At 40.5% G+C, this 17,471-nt stretch overlaps 1 protein-coding gene across 5 annotated transcripts in view; it reads left to right on the forward strand.

Moving 5' to 3' along the window:
* LOC104598008 (SNF2 domain-containing protein / helicase domain-containing protein / HNH endonuclease domain-containing protein) overlaps positions 1-17,471 on the forward strand; it is a 53,813-nt gene continuing 36,342 nt past the window's right edge. For 3 of the 5 annotated variants that reach the window (XM_088886312.1, XM_010259857.3, XM_010259858.3), the window contains exons 1-3: positions 1-490; positions 768-1,127; positions 4,205-4,337. In XM_088886312.1, coding sequence (XP_088742438.1) covers positions 161-490; positions 768-1,127; positions 4,205-4,337 — 823 coding nt within the window. In that variant the 5' untranslated portion in view covers positions 1-160. The remainder of the gene's footprint in view (positions 491-767; positions 1,128-4,204; positions 4,338-17,471) is intronic. The other 2 variants (XM_010259860.3, XM_010259861.3) reach the window with 2 other exon arrangements.

Consider the following 17,471-nt stretch of genomic DNA (forward strand, 5'->3'; position numbering starts at 1 on the left):
GCAATTCCCGCCTGCTGCACTTGCAGACTTGCAGTTCAAACTATTTCTCAAATGGCTTCTTCCTTCTCCGAGCTTTGTCCGTCCTTTTCACCAGTTATCATCAGAAACCCTAATTGAGGATAATCGACCTACCACTTTTCAAATCTATTGGTATTTGTCCATGGAAATCTCGGAAGAGCAGAGGAAAAGAGCCGAAGCCAACCGACTGTCTGCTCTTGCAAAGCGTCAGGCCGCATCAGCGTTGAGAGAAGATCCATGGAAGCTGTTTAAATGCCGTAAGGTTTTGCAGGAATCCAGACCACTACAGGTACCTGATAACCCGTTGTCCGATGTGTTGCAGAAACCCAATACGCCTCCGCCCATCAGGTTCCGCGTTAGGCTCGAGATTTGTTCTCCTGATTCGTTTTCTGTCACGCCAGAACCTTTGCCGGGTTTTCCTTACCCCGGGGAAACCATCTGCCTGGAGAAGCTCAATGAGTGCCTGTCTTTTGTAAGAACTCCTTCGCTGATCTCCTGTTCTTCGAAACTAGGTCTTCAGCGGTTTAGTTACAATCGTTGTTAAATTCTGCAATTTGTCGATTTGATATGGATTTTTATCTTGGTCTTTTCGTAATTGGTTTTAGTGGGATTGTTTTTCTTGGTTACGTTAGTCATGGTACTTGTTCCATGGATTTTACCTATTAGATTAGTAAAGGAATTTGACCAATTTAACATTGTCTATCAAATGCTGCCCTGGAATACCTTTCTAATTTTTGAATTTTGATTAGGTCGTTCCATCGCACTATACTCAAAATACGAGTGGTGGGAAGGATTCTGTTTATAAGCTCAACGATTATGGAGCAATTCTTAAATGTTTAAAGCGTTCTAGAGATATCGAATGTGAAGGGGTTCCTAACTCAACACTTATAGTTGTCCAGAAGTTGTCGGAGTCCTTTGTGGTTGACCGTTGGGTACCATGCAGGCCGGAACATTTGTCTGATGTTGAGGTAGATGCTCTGATAAGGTCACTACCTAAAATGCTGTTAGAGACACTTCTACCTTTTCAACTTGATGGTGTGAGATTTGCTTTGCGACGTGGTGGACGCTGTCTTATTGCAGATGAAATGGGCCTTGGGAAAACTCTTCAGGTTGTATGTTAAACAAACTTGTTTATGCATCATAGCCCCATAATAATCAAAAGGGGGAACAGAATGGGTTCCTCTTTTACTCTTTGCTGGCTTTAAAAAGTTACTGCTCGGTTCATGCTCTTCATATACTGAACTATTTTTTTCCCACTGTAGGGATGCTTATCTTTGAAACTTCATGCTTTTCTTGTAGTCTGAGTCTTGGATCCAGGGATACAGGAGAACTTGATGGGTCTAGGGCCCCATAACTTGCAATTTTGTTTCAGCATCAGAGTCCAGCTTTGGATTGTTTAGGTCTATCATTTGGGCAAAAAATCAGCATGTTCATCTTTAGCATAACCAATATTCATTTATGAAGGAAACTTACTCTTAACCTCTTAATGTTGCTAGGGCTTATGAGCTAAAATGTGAGGTTAAAAATCTGAGGCAGGGAGAGAAGCAGGTCTATGTTTACTTTTCAACCTTAAAATCCCTGTGGCATGAAATTGGCCATATTGAAACAATTGAGTGGGAGAGTCAGAAAGATGCACAAACATATTAGAAAGTAGTTTGAAACTGATAGAGTTTTTGAGTTCCTAGCTGGTCTGAACTCTGAATATGACATTGTGAGAGAACAGTTGTTGACAAGAGATAGTGTGACTTTATCACAAGCCTATTCCCTAGTGCATAGTGAAGAAACTAGGAGAAAGGTTATGTTGCAGCAACAACCCTCTGAATCAGCCTTGGTAGCAGTTGGACCTAAATCTAGGTGGGATAAGGAGAAGAAGGAAGCTAAGAAGGACTTAGTATGTGAACACTACAAGGAATCTAAGTATACTAAGGACATTTGTTGGAAGTTGCACCCTCATCTAGTTCCAGCAAAGCACATAAATAAGAAAGGGAGTGCTAATATGGCTGTCAACCCTGGTAGTACAACTTCATCAGGCACAAGAGGTACTCCTCTAGATACCCTAGCTGCAGTTCGAGCTGCTCTGACTCAGCTAGAAAATGAATTTAATAATTCAGCTTAGCCTACATCAGCTCAACAACATACTTCAGCCCTTGCTCATACAGGTACAAGAGCTACTGCTTGTCATGCTTCTGTCCTAGGTAATACTAGACCTTCCCGGGTAATAGATTTAGGTGCTTTAGATCATATGATCAGTATATCTACTCTATTTAGCACCTATTGTTTATCCTCTAGGAGAGACAAAGTTTCTATTGCTGATGGCTCTCTTGTACCAATTTCTGGCAAGGGAGACATCAGATTATCAGATACCATCACCCTAACCTCAGCTTTGCATGTTTCCAAGCTAGTGCTAACTTACTTTTAGTTAGTAGTATTACTAAAAATCAAAACTATTCGGTAACTTTTTTCCCTGATCAGTGTATTTTTTAGGATCTGGAAACGAAGAAGGTGATTGGGATTGGCCGTGAGATGAATGGAGTCTACCTGCTGGAATATTCACAGGGGGAGCAGAGTAAAGTAGGGAAATTGTTTGTTTCTCAGTCTTGTAGTAAGATTATGCTTTGGCATAACCGCTTAAGTCATTTATCTTTTGGATCTTTAAAGAGTCTTTTTCCAAATTTGTTTGAGTCAGTAGAAGTGTCGAGGTTAAAATGTGAAAGTTGTGAACTTGCAAAACATAGTAGATCATCTTATCCTTTAAGTAATAAAAGAAGCAACCTTTCTTTTGAAGTTGTGCATACCGATGTTTGGGGGCCCTACCATACTCTCACCATGGGGGGGTACAGATATTTCTTAATATTTGTTGATGACTATACCCGTTTTTCATGGGTCTATCTTTTGCACTCTCGAGATGAGGTCCCCTCTCTGACCCAAATTCGAATACATACAATCCCCGAGAGCTTGGTTTGATAGGTTTAAACTGGCTTTGGACAAATTCGAATACATACAGGCTTAGTCAGATCACACCATCTTCTTTAAGAAGACATGTCATTCCCTGACTCTACTTGTAGTCTATGTAGATGACATTGTGATAATAGGAAGTGACACTAGTGAAATTGAAACCCTTAAACAACACCTTCACAAGGAACTTGAAGTGAAAGACCTAGGAAAGTTACACTATTTCCTAGGAATTGAGATAGTTCGATCTAAGCATGGCATTTTCATCTCACAAAGGAAGTATGTTTTGGACTTATTGGAAGAAAATGGCAAGTTAGGAGTGAAACTTGCTCATACTCCCATTGAGCCTTACCATAAGATAAGTGCAGAAAGTGGAGAACTCCTTGAGGACAGGGCTATGTACCAAAGGTTGGTTGGGAAACTTCTTTATCTCTGTCTAACCTGACCAGATATTTCTTATATCGTCAGTGTTGTTAGTTAATACATGCATTCTCCTAGGACCACCCATCTTCTTGTAGTAGAAAGGATCCTTGCCTACTTAAAGAGATGTTCAAGGAGAGGTATACTCTTCAAGAATAATGGTCATATGAAAATAGAAGTGTATATAGATGCGGATTGGGCTGGATGTGTTAATGATAGGAGGTCCACCTCTGGATATTGTGCATTTGTGGGGGGAAATCTTGTTTCTTGGAGAAGCAAGAAACAAAATGTTGTTGTTCACTCTAGTGTAGAAGCGGAGTACAGATCCATGTCCAATGGTGTTGCAGAAGTATTATGGCTGAGATCCTTGCTTAATTAGTTTCTAATTTCTGTTATTAGAAGTTTCTAATTTCTTTTAATTTGGGCTGGCCGGCCTTATTGTTTCTATTTTTTGTATATTTCCTATTCTTGTAAGGATCCTAAAAGCTATAAATAAAGGAGTGTATGGGGTAGTAGATTATTCACCACTGAACCCCTTCTTTCTTTTCTCCTCCCTTCACTCTCTCTCTCTCTCTCTCTCTCTCTCTTTTCTTCTCTTCAAACCTATAATACAATAAACAATTCTTCTTCTTCTTCTTTCAAGTCATCTAATGTGCTGATTCATCTCTATGTCCAAAAGACCGTATTATACTTGTCAAATGTTGTTCTTTCTTACTAATCTTTATGATTGAACACAATGTTGTTTTTTTAAGATATATATTTTTTTTCTATATCCTGGACTTGTTCATATAGATCTCTTGTTCTTTCTTCTCAGGCAATTGCAATTGCGTGCTGTTTTATGAATGAAGGTCCTATACTTGTTGTTTGTCCTGCTATCTTGCGATTTCCATGGGCAGAGGAATTAGAGCGTTGGCTTCCTTTTTGCTTGCCTACTGATATCCATCTTGGTACTTCGTAAAGTCATTACAAGTTTATGCCATCATTTAAGTGTTTTAACTACTTTATGTGGTTACTTGTGAAAGTCATTAGGTATTTTTAACTTATTAAAACTAAGTTGTTTTTCATACTTTAAAAAGTTAACATTTTTTTTTTTGATCAATAACTTTAAAAAGTCAACATTATGACAATTAGAATGCATGAGACATAATCCTATGAATTTTCTCACAGGTCTGGTGATAATTTGTTAGTAAAAAGGCCAATTAGGTAAAGGTGAATAAAATATCATGCATAAGCATATCAAATCTTGAGAGGGTGAATTACTCTGCATTTAACCCGTTTTCTAGAATAAAATGATGGAGTTAATTCTTTTATCATGAATATCATATTTATGGGTTACCTTATTGCCATGCGGATTCAAGTTTGAAATACCTGCAGGTAGAGTGGTTTGGTGGATTAGATTTTAATACTAGGTATAATTGACTCTGTGGGACTGCTCTTTGATTTCGGCGATAAGCTGGCGATGCCAGAATTTGTATTTATAAGTTAGGGCGACTAAATAAAACATAAAAGGTAAAAATGACAAAAGTGCCCCTGCGGCACATAACTAAGATTACATCACTCTCCCTCAAGTTGGGGTGTAAATATCAATCATCCCCAACTTGTCACAAAGATTATAGTGCCGCATGGAATTTAATCCTTTAGTAAGGATGTCTGCAAGTTGTTCCTCAGAGCTGATGTAGGGAGTGCAAACTTCTCCTTTTTCCAATTTTTAAGAAGAAGAAGAAGAAGAAGAAGAAGCTGGCGGTGCCAGAATTTGTATTTATAAGTTAGGGCGACTAAATAAAACATAAAAGGTAAAAATGACAAAAGTGCCCCTGCGGCACATAACTAAGATTACATCACTCTCCCTCAAGTTGGGGTGTAAATATCAATCATCCCCAACTTGTCACAAAGATTATAGTGCCGCATGGAATTTAATCCTTTAGTAAGAATGTTTGCAAGTTGTTCCTCAGAGCTGATGTAGGGAGTGCAAACTTCTCCTTTTTCCAATTTTTAAGAAGAGAGGAGAGAAATAAGAGGCGAGAAGATTTAGACCACGAAGATAAGGTGGCGGTGCCAGAATTTGTATTTATAAGTTAGGGCGACTAAATAAAGCATAAAAGGTAAAAATGACAAAAGTGCCCCTGCGACACATAACTAAGATTACATCACTCTCCCTCAAGTTGGGGTGTAAATATCAATCATCCCCAATTTGTCACAAAGATTATAGTGCCGCATGGAATTTAATCCTTTAGTAAGGATGTCTGCAAGTTGTTCCTCAGAGCTGATGTAGGGAGTGCAAACTTCTCCTTTTTCCAATTTTTCCCTGATGAAGTGTTTGTCAACCTCTATATGTTTAGTTCTCTCATGGAGAACAGGGTTGGTTGCAATGTTAATAGCAGCCTTGTTGTCACAGTATAGTAACATAGGATCATTGAGAGGAAAGCCCAATTCACCGAAGAGATTCTTTATCCATAGAAGTTCTGCCACACCATGAGACATGGCTCTATATTCAACTTATTCACTCGACTTGGCCACCACACTTTATTTCTTACTCCTCCAAGTAACAAGGTTTCCCCTAACAAAGCACAATATCCACTAGGAGATTTTTTGTCATCCACAGAACCAACCCAATCTGCATCAGTGTAAACCTCAACTCTCATATGCCCATGTTTTCCAAACAGGAGTCCTGTCCCAGGGAATTTCTTCAAATATCTAAGAACTCTGTGTGCTGCCTCTAAGAGTGTGGCCTTGGGAGCATGCATAAATTGACTAAGGACTCCCACTGCATACGCAATGTCAAGTCTTGTCATAGATAAGTAGAGAAGTTTGCCCACCAATCTTTGATACTGCTTTATGTCTGCTATGGGCTCATCACTGTAATCCCCGAGCCTGTGGTTTACATCTATAGGAGTGTCGACAGGTTTTGCTCCAAGCTTTCCCGCATCTTTCAGGAGATCAAGAACATATTTCCTCTGGGTGATGAAGATACCCTCATTAGAGCGGGCCACTTCAATTCCAAGGAAATAACGTAAAGGTCCCAAATCCTTCACTTCACATTGAGTGGCCAAGAATCTCTTCAATCTTTGTATCTCTGAGTCCCAATCACTGGTGATAATAATGTCATCGACATATACAATTTGAGCTGCTATTCTTCCTTGCTCTCTCTTCATACACCTGTGAAAAACCTTTTGCAACTAGCCGGGGCCTTATACCTCTCCACTGTGCCGTCTGCCTTATGTTTCACAGAGAATACCCATTTGCACCCCACAGGTTCCTTTCCTTTAGGAAGATCTACCAACTCCCACGTGCCATTTTTGTGAAGGGCATTAATCTCCTCCTTCATTGCATCTGTCCACTCAGGAGCAAGTAAAGCTTCTGCAATACTCTTAGGAAGGGATACACTTTCAATAGCAGAGAGGAAAGCACAGAAAGAGGGTGAAACATGCTCATAGGATAAGGAAAGGGCCATCGGGTGGTTTGTGGTGCATGATCTGACACCTTTTCTCTTAGCAATAGGAAGATCCAGATCACAATTAGAAGTATCAATATCAATGGGCTCAGGGATGTTAAATAGAACAATAGTACCTAGATGCGGTGATTGATTCAACCCTTTAGAGTTCGATGCCCTAGGTTGCACAACTTCAGGATACTCTGTGTCTATTGAACTTCGTTGATCACGACCTTGACTTTTGTACCGCTGTTTACGAAAGACCTGAAATGGAGGAGGGTTAGGAGGAGAAGGCAACACAACCTGTCTTTGTTTCTCCTCACTTGGACTCTCCCTCTGAGGAGAAGCAGAAAAAAAAGGCACATCTTCAAAGAAAGAAACATCCATGGATACAAAGTACTTTTTGGAAATAGGGTTAAACCAACGGTAACCTTTTCGGGAAAGGGGATAGCCAAGGAAAACACAAACAATGGCTTTGGGATCTAGCTTACCATGGGTAGGTGATAGATCATGGACAAAACACTTGCACCTAAAGACACGCAAAGGGATAGGAAACAATGGAGTTGTAAGGAAGATGACCTGATGAGGGGACTTGTACTCCAAGAGACGAGATGACATCCGATTGATAAGATAAGCCGCAGTCATAACAACATCCACCCATAACCTTTTTGGAACATTTGTGTGTAGCGACAACCCTCGAGCAACCTCTAAGAGATGACGATTCTTTCTCTCAGCAACCCCATTCTGTTGAGGGGTTCGAGCACAAGAATTATGATGAATAGAGCCACAGGTTTCAAAAAATTCTGTGAGGTCACCATGAAAGTACTCTTTGGCATTGTCTGATTGGAAAGTTCGAATCTCCTTTTGAAATTGTGTGTATACATACGTTGGAAGGCCTTCACAAATTTAGGAACTTTGTCTCGAGAGTGCATGGGGTTCACCCACGTATATCGAGAGAAGTCATCAATGAAAGATATGAAGTATTTGTAGCCATTCTCCGTTGGAATATTTACAGGTCCCTAAACATCAGAATACACAATGGAAAAGGAAACACCTGATTTTTTATTACGTAAAGAAAATGAAGTTCTACAATGCTTGCTTTGCTGACACACTTGACATTGAAAATCATTAATAGGCACAGACTTAAACAATTTTGGAAACAAATACTTCAAAGACTCAAAAGACAGATGACCCAAACGATTGTGGCACAAAGTAACCTGACTCTTATTTGACTGACTCAAAGACTCTGAAGCCGCAAGACCAACTCTATTCTCCAACACATAGAGGCCATTCACCATGTTCCCTTTACCAATCGTCCTCCCGGAGGCCAAATTCTGAAAGACACAAGATTGAGCAAAAAAGGTTACTGAACAGTTCAAAGAGTGTGTAATGCTGCTAATAATTAGTAAATTAATAGGCAGTTTAGGAACATGTAAAACATCTGATAGAGGTAAGCCAAATGGAAAAGATATAGATCCTCGACCAGCAATGGAGGAGAAGGGTCCATCAGCTAACCTCACTTTATCTTTGCCAGAAAGAAGGGTGTATGATTGGAAAAAGGTTGACTTACCCGTCATGTGATTGGAAGCACTAGAATCAATAATCCATGGGGATTCAAAGGTATCAGTAGACACATTGAATGCAGAAGCTAAGTTACCTGAGGAAGAGGCAAAAGAGGTTGAAGGAGTGGGTCCAGAATCAGTTTGTGTGAGGGCCCTACCATATTGCTCCAAATGGTCACGAAAGGCAGTGATAATATTTTCCTTAAGATCAGACATAGGGGGGGCACTCCTGAGAGTTCATAGTAGTTCCTCCACTCTGCAACTCATGAGAGGCCAAGTTAGCCGAGGTGAACCTTTTCTGATTTGGTTTCTTGTTCTGTTCTTGTGCTGATTTCTTATTTAAGTCTTGTGCCCACTTCGGCTTGCCATGCAGTTCCCAACATGTCTTCCATGTGTGTCGGGATTTCTGACAATGAGAGCACCACAGTTTATCCTTATCATCAACCCTTTTCTGACCATCTCCTTTTCTTGCTGAATTTATATTACCTCTTGCAGCTAAGGCAATGGTCTGCCCCTCGGGAGGATTCATGGCAGATTTCCTACTTTCCTCAGATTGAATTAGTGCATACACCTCTTGGACAGAGGGAAGATCCTTGCTGCCCAAAATTTGAACTCGAATGGGTTCATATATGGGATTAAGTCCTAATAGAAAAGCAAACACCCGCTGCTGTGACACTAACTGTTTGTAGGCTTTGGCATCCTTTTCACTCTCCCAGTCAATATTCTGATAGTAATCTAACTCTTTCCAGATAGATGTGAGGGCAGAATAGTAGGTGGATAAGCTTCTTTCCCCTTGTTTACATGTTGCAGACTCGGCTTGCAATTGATAGATTCTAGCATAGTGCCTCTGTTCGGAGTAAGTTGACCTTGCTTGTTCCCATATTTCCTTGGCTGTTTCAGCCCACATAAAGTTCTGCTTCACTGATGATAGCATAGTAGTCAAGAGCCATGACATAATCATGCAGTTTTCCTGGTCCCACTTATCATATTCAGCCGTACCAGTCCTAGGTTCCTTCACTTTTCCATTGATATATCCTGCTTTACCCCAGGCTGTGATGTACAGCCGCATCTCCTTAGACCATGTCAAATAATTTTTGCCATCTAAAGGAGTAATGGTTGTTGGAAAGCTCATTGAGTCAGTACTGTTGTTCATTCCCCCTTGGTTGAAAGAAGTTCCAGAGGTTGCTGAATCTTCAGAATTCATGACTGACGCTTACTAAGACAACAACAGTCCCTTCACTTCAGTCAACACACACAAATGGACTACACATCACTTACTTAAGTGTTCTGACAGTTGGAATGCATTACAGCCCTTGCTGCAACACACTTTCACTGATCTAACAGGCCTCTCCAAGGCTAATATAAGCCACAAGCATCAGTTCTCTGCTGCTGTACCATCCATCTGAACAAGTTCACAGGTGTAACAGACTTCTCCAAGGCTAATATAAGGCACAAGCATCAGTACACTGTTGCTGTAACAGTCAACCAAACCAGGTCACTCATGATCTGCAACTAATTCCACAAGTTCACAGGTTTCTGGATCATCCGACCCGCAAGGAAGGGGTTAAACTTCCCTTATACCATTCGGTCAAGGCAACCCTCAACCTGTTCTTGGTACCAGCACCAAGAACCAAAGATAAAAGGTTAAAAAAACTGTCCGAGTTCAGTTCAAGTGGTTTCTGGGTTTTCCAGTCCAATAATAATAAAGGGAATAGAAAAAAAAGGAGCCGCCAACCTCTTGGAAGGACTTAACCAGTCATCAAGACTCTTCTGCAATCACTTCAGTTGAGTTTCCGCACAGAACAGGAGAGGGAGATCCAGCCGATGAGTTCTCAGGTCCAGAACAATCTTCTGCAATCACTTCAGTTGAGTTTCCACCCAGAACTGGAGAGGGACATTCAACCGATGAGTTCTCAGGTCCAGAACGAACTTGGTTTCTTCATTCTTAGTCGAGTGAACACAGAGGATGTCATTGACCAAAAAAAAAATTTTACGGAGCACCGACCTGCTCTGATACCATGATTTCGGCAAAGAAGAAAGATCTCGATCAAGAGATGAGAGGAGGAGAAGAGAAGAAGAAGGAAGAAGAAGAAGAGAGGAGAGAAATAAGAGGCGAGAAGATTTAGACCACGAACATAAGCTGGCGGTGCCAGAATTTGTATTTATAAGTTAGGGTGACTAAATGAAACATGAAAGGTAAAAATGACAAAAGTGCCCCTGCGGGCACATAACTAAGATTACATCACTATTCAATGATACCTGTACAAGGGTGCCATCTTGCATTGGATGCTTCAAATTTTAGTGTAAATTTTGTTTCCAATGCCATATGCAGCTGTAATCTTGCCGTATCTGGGTAACATGGCCGCTATTTCTCCTGCTAAATTGATAAGTTGTAAAAAGGTGGATTAAGTGGAACTTAGAAAAGGGAGGGCAATTTTGGGTTGTAGTTTGATAAATTTATTAAAGCTTCTGCTTGCAAGGATGATGTCTTGAAAAAAAGGAATGATGCACATTGATCTTGTTGCTGCCTTTTCCCCCTTTTCCCAGCAATAGATACTTTCTATTCGGGTAAATTAAAGTATACAAATCATATTGACAATCTGGTAGCAAGATGAAAATAAAATACCTTTTTTTTTTGAAGATAAATAAAAAATAAACTTTATAATTGAAGAAGGAAAAAGAGGATACAACAGGGCGATAAGAAATCACCTTGCAAAAACAGACCCAGTATACGACAGACCCACCCTAATCAATTTAACACCTTAAACAGAAAATCAGCCCTACAAACAATATAAGACACCTTAACAAACAAATCCAGATACGCTACAAAAATCACAACAAATATTGCGGAGACCCCTTCCACCAATTACGAGAAAAAACTAATACAAACAAAAAACTGAAGATCCAACACCCTCCATCCCCTGCCAAAAAACACAAAAGAAAAGCACCCTGAACCCAACCAACCATCCGATGAAATACTCAACTCAAACTCACACTTTTTCATTTTCTCATCGTGTCCACTGTCTAAAATAGATCTCTCACTTCTCATTTGAGAGACTTTGTTTATCTTCTTCTCCTTCTTCTTTAATCCTGCTCCAAATACTCTCAACTTTAATCTGGCAAAAGCTTTTGAAACTGGCATCATTTGTTGGTTTATAGTCAACGCTTAACAAAGCAAAAAAAAAAAAAAAGAAAAAAGAAAAGAAAACACTGAACTGTTAGGCCCCTAGATGAAACAATGCAGCTCCCCATAAAACCAATAGCTCAATGAAGAAACTGAGTTCTTAATTCATACCTACCCATTATCTTACCGATCCCCATCTCTATATGTAAGTCTCCCTACCCCCACCACCCACCCACCCATACACACAGACACACACACACACACACTCAAGAGGGGTTGTAGTTATGCATTCTGCCTTCTGCTTCCTATTCCTTTCCTGCTTTTGGAGCTATTCTATACAACAGATTCTGCCTGCGCTTTCTATGTGCTATTGCAGTTATACCTTTTGCTTGCTTTCTGCCCTTGCCAGTTGCCTCACTGCAGTTATTCAGCTATATGGTTAAACTACCTCACCGTATTAACCACCAGTGGTAGCATGGCAATGTTATATCTATATGGGTTTAGGTGATAAAAAGAAATAAATAAAAGAAGCACAACACAATAACTGGAGTCAATTTGTACCTAATGTAAAAAGACAGATATAACATATAGGCTGGAGAAAATCTAGAGGAATTTTTTATGGAGGGGATGGGAAGAGGAAAAGAAAATCCATATTGTAATGTGTCTCCCAAAGGAAGTTGGTGGGCTGGGATTAAGGAATTTGAAGAAATTTAATTCTGCCATTCTCAGTAAATGGTTATGGAGATTTGCTACTGAAAGAAATGCATGGTGGAGAAACTTTATTACGACAAAGTATGGGGTGGAGTGGGGTGATTGGAGATCTAAGTTTCCTCATTCAAGAGGGGATAGATCTCTCTGGGCAGGTATTTTGAAGAGTCTTCCTATCCTCTTGGATGGGTTCAGACTTAAGGTGGGGAAAGGGGATAGAATTAAGTTTTGGAAGGATCCCTGGTGTTCAGAGGTGTCCTTGGAAGAAGCTTTCCCCCTCCTGTTCCAAATCTCTGTGAATCAAGATTCTTCAATAGCTGAGAATTTTAATGCTTCTGGTGATTCCATTATTTGGACTCCTCTTTGTAGGAGAAGCTTGTTTGACTGGGAGGTGGAAGAGTATGCGGTGCTGTTGAGGTTGCTTCAAAATCAGATGATTGATTTAAGTCAGGAGGATGAATGAAGCTGGAAATGGAATGTAGATGGTTGTTTTTCTGTTAAATCCATGGTTCTCAAGCTGTATAGATCAGGTCAGGAGGATTTCCCTGCCAGGAAGATTTGGAATCCAACTAGTCCCTCTTAGATTAATTTTCTGGTTTGGACAATGGCTCTTGATAAATGTCTGACTAGAGTTATTCTGGAGAGATGTGGAATTCAGATTCTGGATCTTTTGTGTGGTACTCTTACAGAAACTACAGAGCACTTGTGTATCCATTGCCCAATTTCTTCTATTGTCTGGGGGCATTTCCTAAAGGCCTCGGAGATTAGTTGAGTTATGCCAAATTCAGTGAAGGAGCTGCTGAATTGTTAGAGAATTGAGGGCCTCAGCAAGAAAGGTAAGCTTGTTTGGAATACCATTCCCATAGCTGTGTTATGGTTCATTGGGACTGAGAGAAATAACAGAATTTTCTGTTGTAAAGCTAAAAGGCCAGATGAAATAGTGCAGAGAGCTGTGGGCAAGTTATTCTCTTGGGTGTTGGTGACGGAGGAGTTTAAACATCAGAATTTGCCTCTTTTGTTTTGTTCTCAGTCTTGGATGAGATTATAGTTTGATTTGGGCCCAGGCAACCTTTATGGCCTGGGTTTTGTTGTATTTTTCATCTTTTTCTTTGATGAATAAATTTCCTTCCTTTTTCCAAAAAAAAAAGACAGATATCCAATAAAACAAGGAAAACAATGGGACTTAGCAAATTGAATCGATCTCTAGTCAGACCTGGACATGTCTAATAACTTGTAAGGGGTTATTTAGGATCCTCATTTTTTTGAAGAGTAAAGAATAAATTTATTAAAATAAAAGAGTACAATCTATTGGGTGTCAAGATGACACACCACCTCATTCACTACTAAGAAACAAGTTTACATTACAAGGTTGAATCTCAAGAACTTCCCAGAAATTTTTCACCAGATCTGTGTTGTTAACTTGCTCAAAATCTGAGAGAATCAAAACCCAGCTAGAGGCCAACTTTCCTACTGAGGCCACCAACACTTCTAAGCCTTTAGATTTGTCTTCAAACAGCCTCCTGTTCCTTTCCTTCCAAATTGTCCAGCACATAGCTAGGGGTGGCAACGAGCTGAGCTTTTCACGAGTTGCTCGAGCTCAGCCTGGCTCGGTTTCAATCGAGCTCGAGCCCAATTCACTGGCTTGATTATTAAACGAGCCGAGCTCGAGCCTACTAGAGCTCGGCTTATGAGGTTCGCGAGTCGGCTCGAATATATATTTTATATTTTTTTCTCAAAATCAAGCTCGAGCTTATGAATTTTTGACTCGAGCCGAGCTCGAGCTCAAGGTTCTGGCTCGAACTGAGCTCGAGCCTTGTAGAACAGTCTCAAGCCGAGCTCGAGCCTGGTACTATTCGGCTCGGCTCGAATCCACCCCTACACATAGCAAATGGGATGCAGCTTCAGACATTTCTTGCTTTTATACTGCCTCTAAATTTTGGCCAGGAAGAAAATATTTTTTAGGTGAGGAAGGTTGCCAAATAAAATTAGCCACCTCACACGAACGGAACAAGTGCCACACAGATTCTTCATCCTTAGAACAGAGGTAGAAATAACTCGCCATAGAAAAACCTCTACTCTTTAAATGGTCTGTTGTTTGAAATTAGAATGCTGTCCAAGACAACCAGCCAGGCAAAAGCCTCCAGTCTTGGAGGAATAGGGTTCCCCTCCACACCTTTTACTTGATCTGTAGGCAAATCCTCTTTGATCAGGGCCAAGTAAAAAGACTTCACTGAGAATTTTCCATCCCTACATTCCTTCCGCCACATACCATCACTAGATGCTTCAGATAATCTGGACTGTTCTAATTTATCTAACAATAAGAATATAAGATGCACTCCCCTACCTCTTGATAGCAGAGGTCTTCTGAGTTTAGGGCACCATACCAACTGATCTCCACCTGTTGTTCCGTCAACCTGTAAAGTCTTGGACATAGCTCACACAACTTCCCAAATCCACACCAATCATCTTCCCAAAACCTTACTTTAGCCTCATCCCCCACCTAAAACTCACCAAACCCCTGAACTCTTGATTAAACTAAACAATATCTTTCCAGACATGAACTCCGTACAAACTTACCACCTCCCTTGGCTCCCAACCAAACCTGACCACCCCATACTTCCCTACTACCACTCTTCTCCATAAAGACTCTTTTTCCCTCTCCAACTCAAATCTCCACAACCATTTGCCCAAGAGGGCTTTATTGAAGACTTTTACTCTCCTATGCCCCAGCCCCCCAACCAAACTCTTTCGGCCTGCAAACTTTTGTCCACTTCACTAGATGAAACTTCTTCATGCCCCTTACCCCTCCCCAAAGAAAGTCTCTCTGCAACTTCTCTATTTTGTTGGCCACATCAGCTGGTACCTTCAGCAAGGATAGATAATAGGTGGGTAGGCTCGAAAGTATACTTTTAACTAGAGTAATCCTCCCACATAAAGAGAGATTTTTAGCCTTCCATCTTGCCAACCTCGCCTCCACTCTTTCTATAAGTGGTCTCCAAGTACTGATTGAAACTGATTTAGCCCCAACCGGGAGGCCCAAATACCTAAAAGGCAGGTCCCCAATCTGACAGTTCAAGGCAGCTGCAAATTGCCTCAAAACTTCCTAACTGATTTCCCCCACCCCAATTAACAGACTTTTTTCTAAGTTCACTTTCAGCCCTGTCAACAACTCAAAGTTGGCCAGGATTGCTCTCATGTTCAGCACCTTATCTGGATCTGCATCTAAGAAGATGAGAGTGTCATCGACCTATTGTAGATGGGAGATGTAAGGACCCTCTGCTCCTACCTTAAAATCTTCAAACCAACCCTGCTGAACCCCTTTGTTTAATAACAGATTCAACACCTCTATAATGAGCACAAACAACAAAGGAGAGATGGGGTCCCCCTGTCTCAGCCTCCTCGATGCTTGGAAGAATTCTGAAGTAACTCCATTGATAACAACTGGGAAGGAGACTGAGGAGATGCACCCAAACATCCAGCCTCTCCATTTTTTCCAAACCCCATCAAATTTTGGACTGCTTCCAGAAAACCCCACTCCACATGGTTGTAAGCTTTCTCTATATCAATCTTAAGCACCAATCCAGGTCTCCCACTTCTCAACCTTGAATCTACACATTCGCTGACCTCCATTACCCCATATGTGATTTGCCTTCCTTCTACAAATGCCATTTGAGATTCTCCCACCACTTCATGAAGCACTTTCTTCAGCCTCAAAGATAGGATTTTAGCCAATAGCTTGTACGGGCTGCTAATCAAAATTATTGGCCAGAAATCTTTTATATTCAGGGTCCCACTTTTCTTTTGAATCAAGGAGATAAATGTAGCATTGGCCCTTCTATCCAAAGATTTGTTTTTTGCAGAAATCCTTCCACATCAGCATAGAATCTTCCTCCAAAAAGTGCCAACATTGCTTTATAAAATTAAAGTTGAAGCCGTCGGGCCTCGGAGCTTTATCTCCATTCAATCTTTTTAAAGCCTCCTTCACCTCAAATCTTTTATATTCAGGGTCCCACTTTTATTTTGAATCAAGGAGATAAATGTGGCATTGGCCCTTATATCCAAAGATTTGTTTTTTGCAGAAGTCCTTCCACATCAGCATAGAATCTTCCTCCAAAAAGTGCCAACATTGCTTTATAAAATTAAAGTTGAAGCCGTCGGGCCTCTGAGCTTTATCTCCATTCAATCTTTTTAAAGCCTCCTTCACCTCAGGCACCTCAATCTCCCTCTCCAGCCAACCTGCTGAAACTGCACTGAGTTTTTTTATTTTGATTCAATGCCACCCAAGGACAGTCAACACCAAGGTCTACTTAAGTAAAGGTTCTTATAGAATTCCACTACCAGCCCTTGGAGCTCATCCCAAGTCTCAACAACTGTCTCCTCTACTTGAATCCTTGTGATTAAGTTCCTCCCACTTGCAAAAGCATGAATTTTTTTTTGTCTCCCTCTTTTCACCACAAAACCCTTGACTTCTGTCACCACCTCACTTCCACCCTCAAAATTAACCTCTCTAATTTACTCCCAGTAGAAATCTGCTGAATTAAAAAATATGAAATAAAGTAGTTTCTTGAAGAGAGAAGGAAGAGAGAAGGAGAAGAAGAGAAGAAGAGAAGTTGAAAGAAAAGAGAGCAATAATTTGGCCGCCCCCTTCACTTATTATTTATACTAAAAAAATAGAACAATACAAAGACAACTATGCCCTTATAGGGTGGTAAAACAAAAAACAACATATATAACACTCAAAAAACATAATAAAAATTGGACTCACATAACTACTGTGATCCCCACCTCCTATCTAACAACTAACATAAAACATCTACTCAGAAAAACATCATAAAACTAATTAATCTTCAACACTCCCCCTCAAGTTGGGAGTAAATGTCACACATTACCAAATTGCGTAGATCATGTTCAAGCTTGTTCCTTGCCACCCCTTTAGTGAGAACATCAGCCATGTGCAACTCTAAAGAGACATAAGGCAAACAAACTTCTCCGGTTGTTACCCTCTGTCTTATAAAGTGTCTATCAACTTCAATGTGTTTTGTCCTATCATGCTGAATTGGATTGTGGGCAATATTGATTGCAGCCTGATTGTCACAGTATAACATCATAGGTTCCTCTGCTTTCACCCCAATCTCACTCAAAAGAGATCTAACCCAAAGAAGTTCTGAGACACCATGAGCCATGGATCTATACTCAGCCTCTGCACTTGACCTTGCCACAACCACTTGCTTCTTACTCTTCCAGGAGATCAAGTTTC

Source organism: Nelumbo nucifera, chromosome 4 (assembly GCF_055504915.1).
Source record: "Nelumbo nucifera cultivar China Antique chromosome 4, China Antique-T2T, whole genome shotgun sequence".
Lineage (NCBI taxonomy): Eukaryota > Viridiplantae > Streptophyta > Magnoliopsida > Proteales > Nelumbonaceae > Nelumbo > Nelumbo nucifera.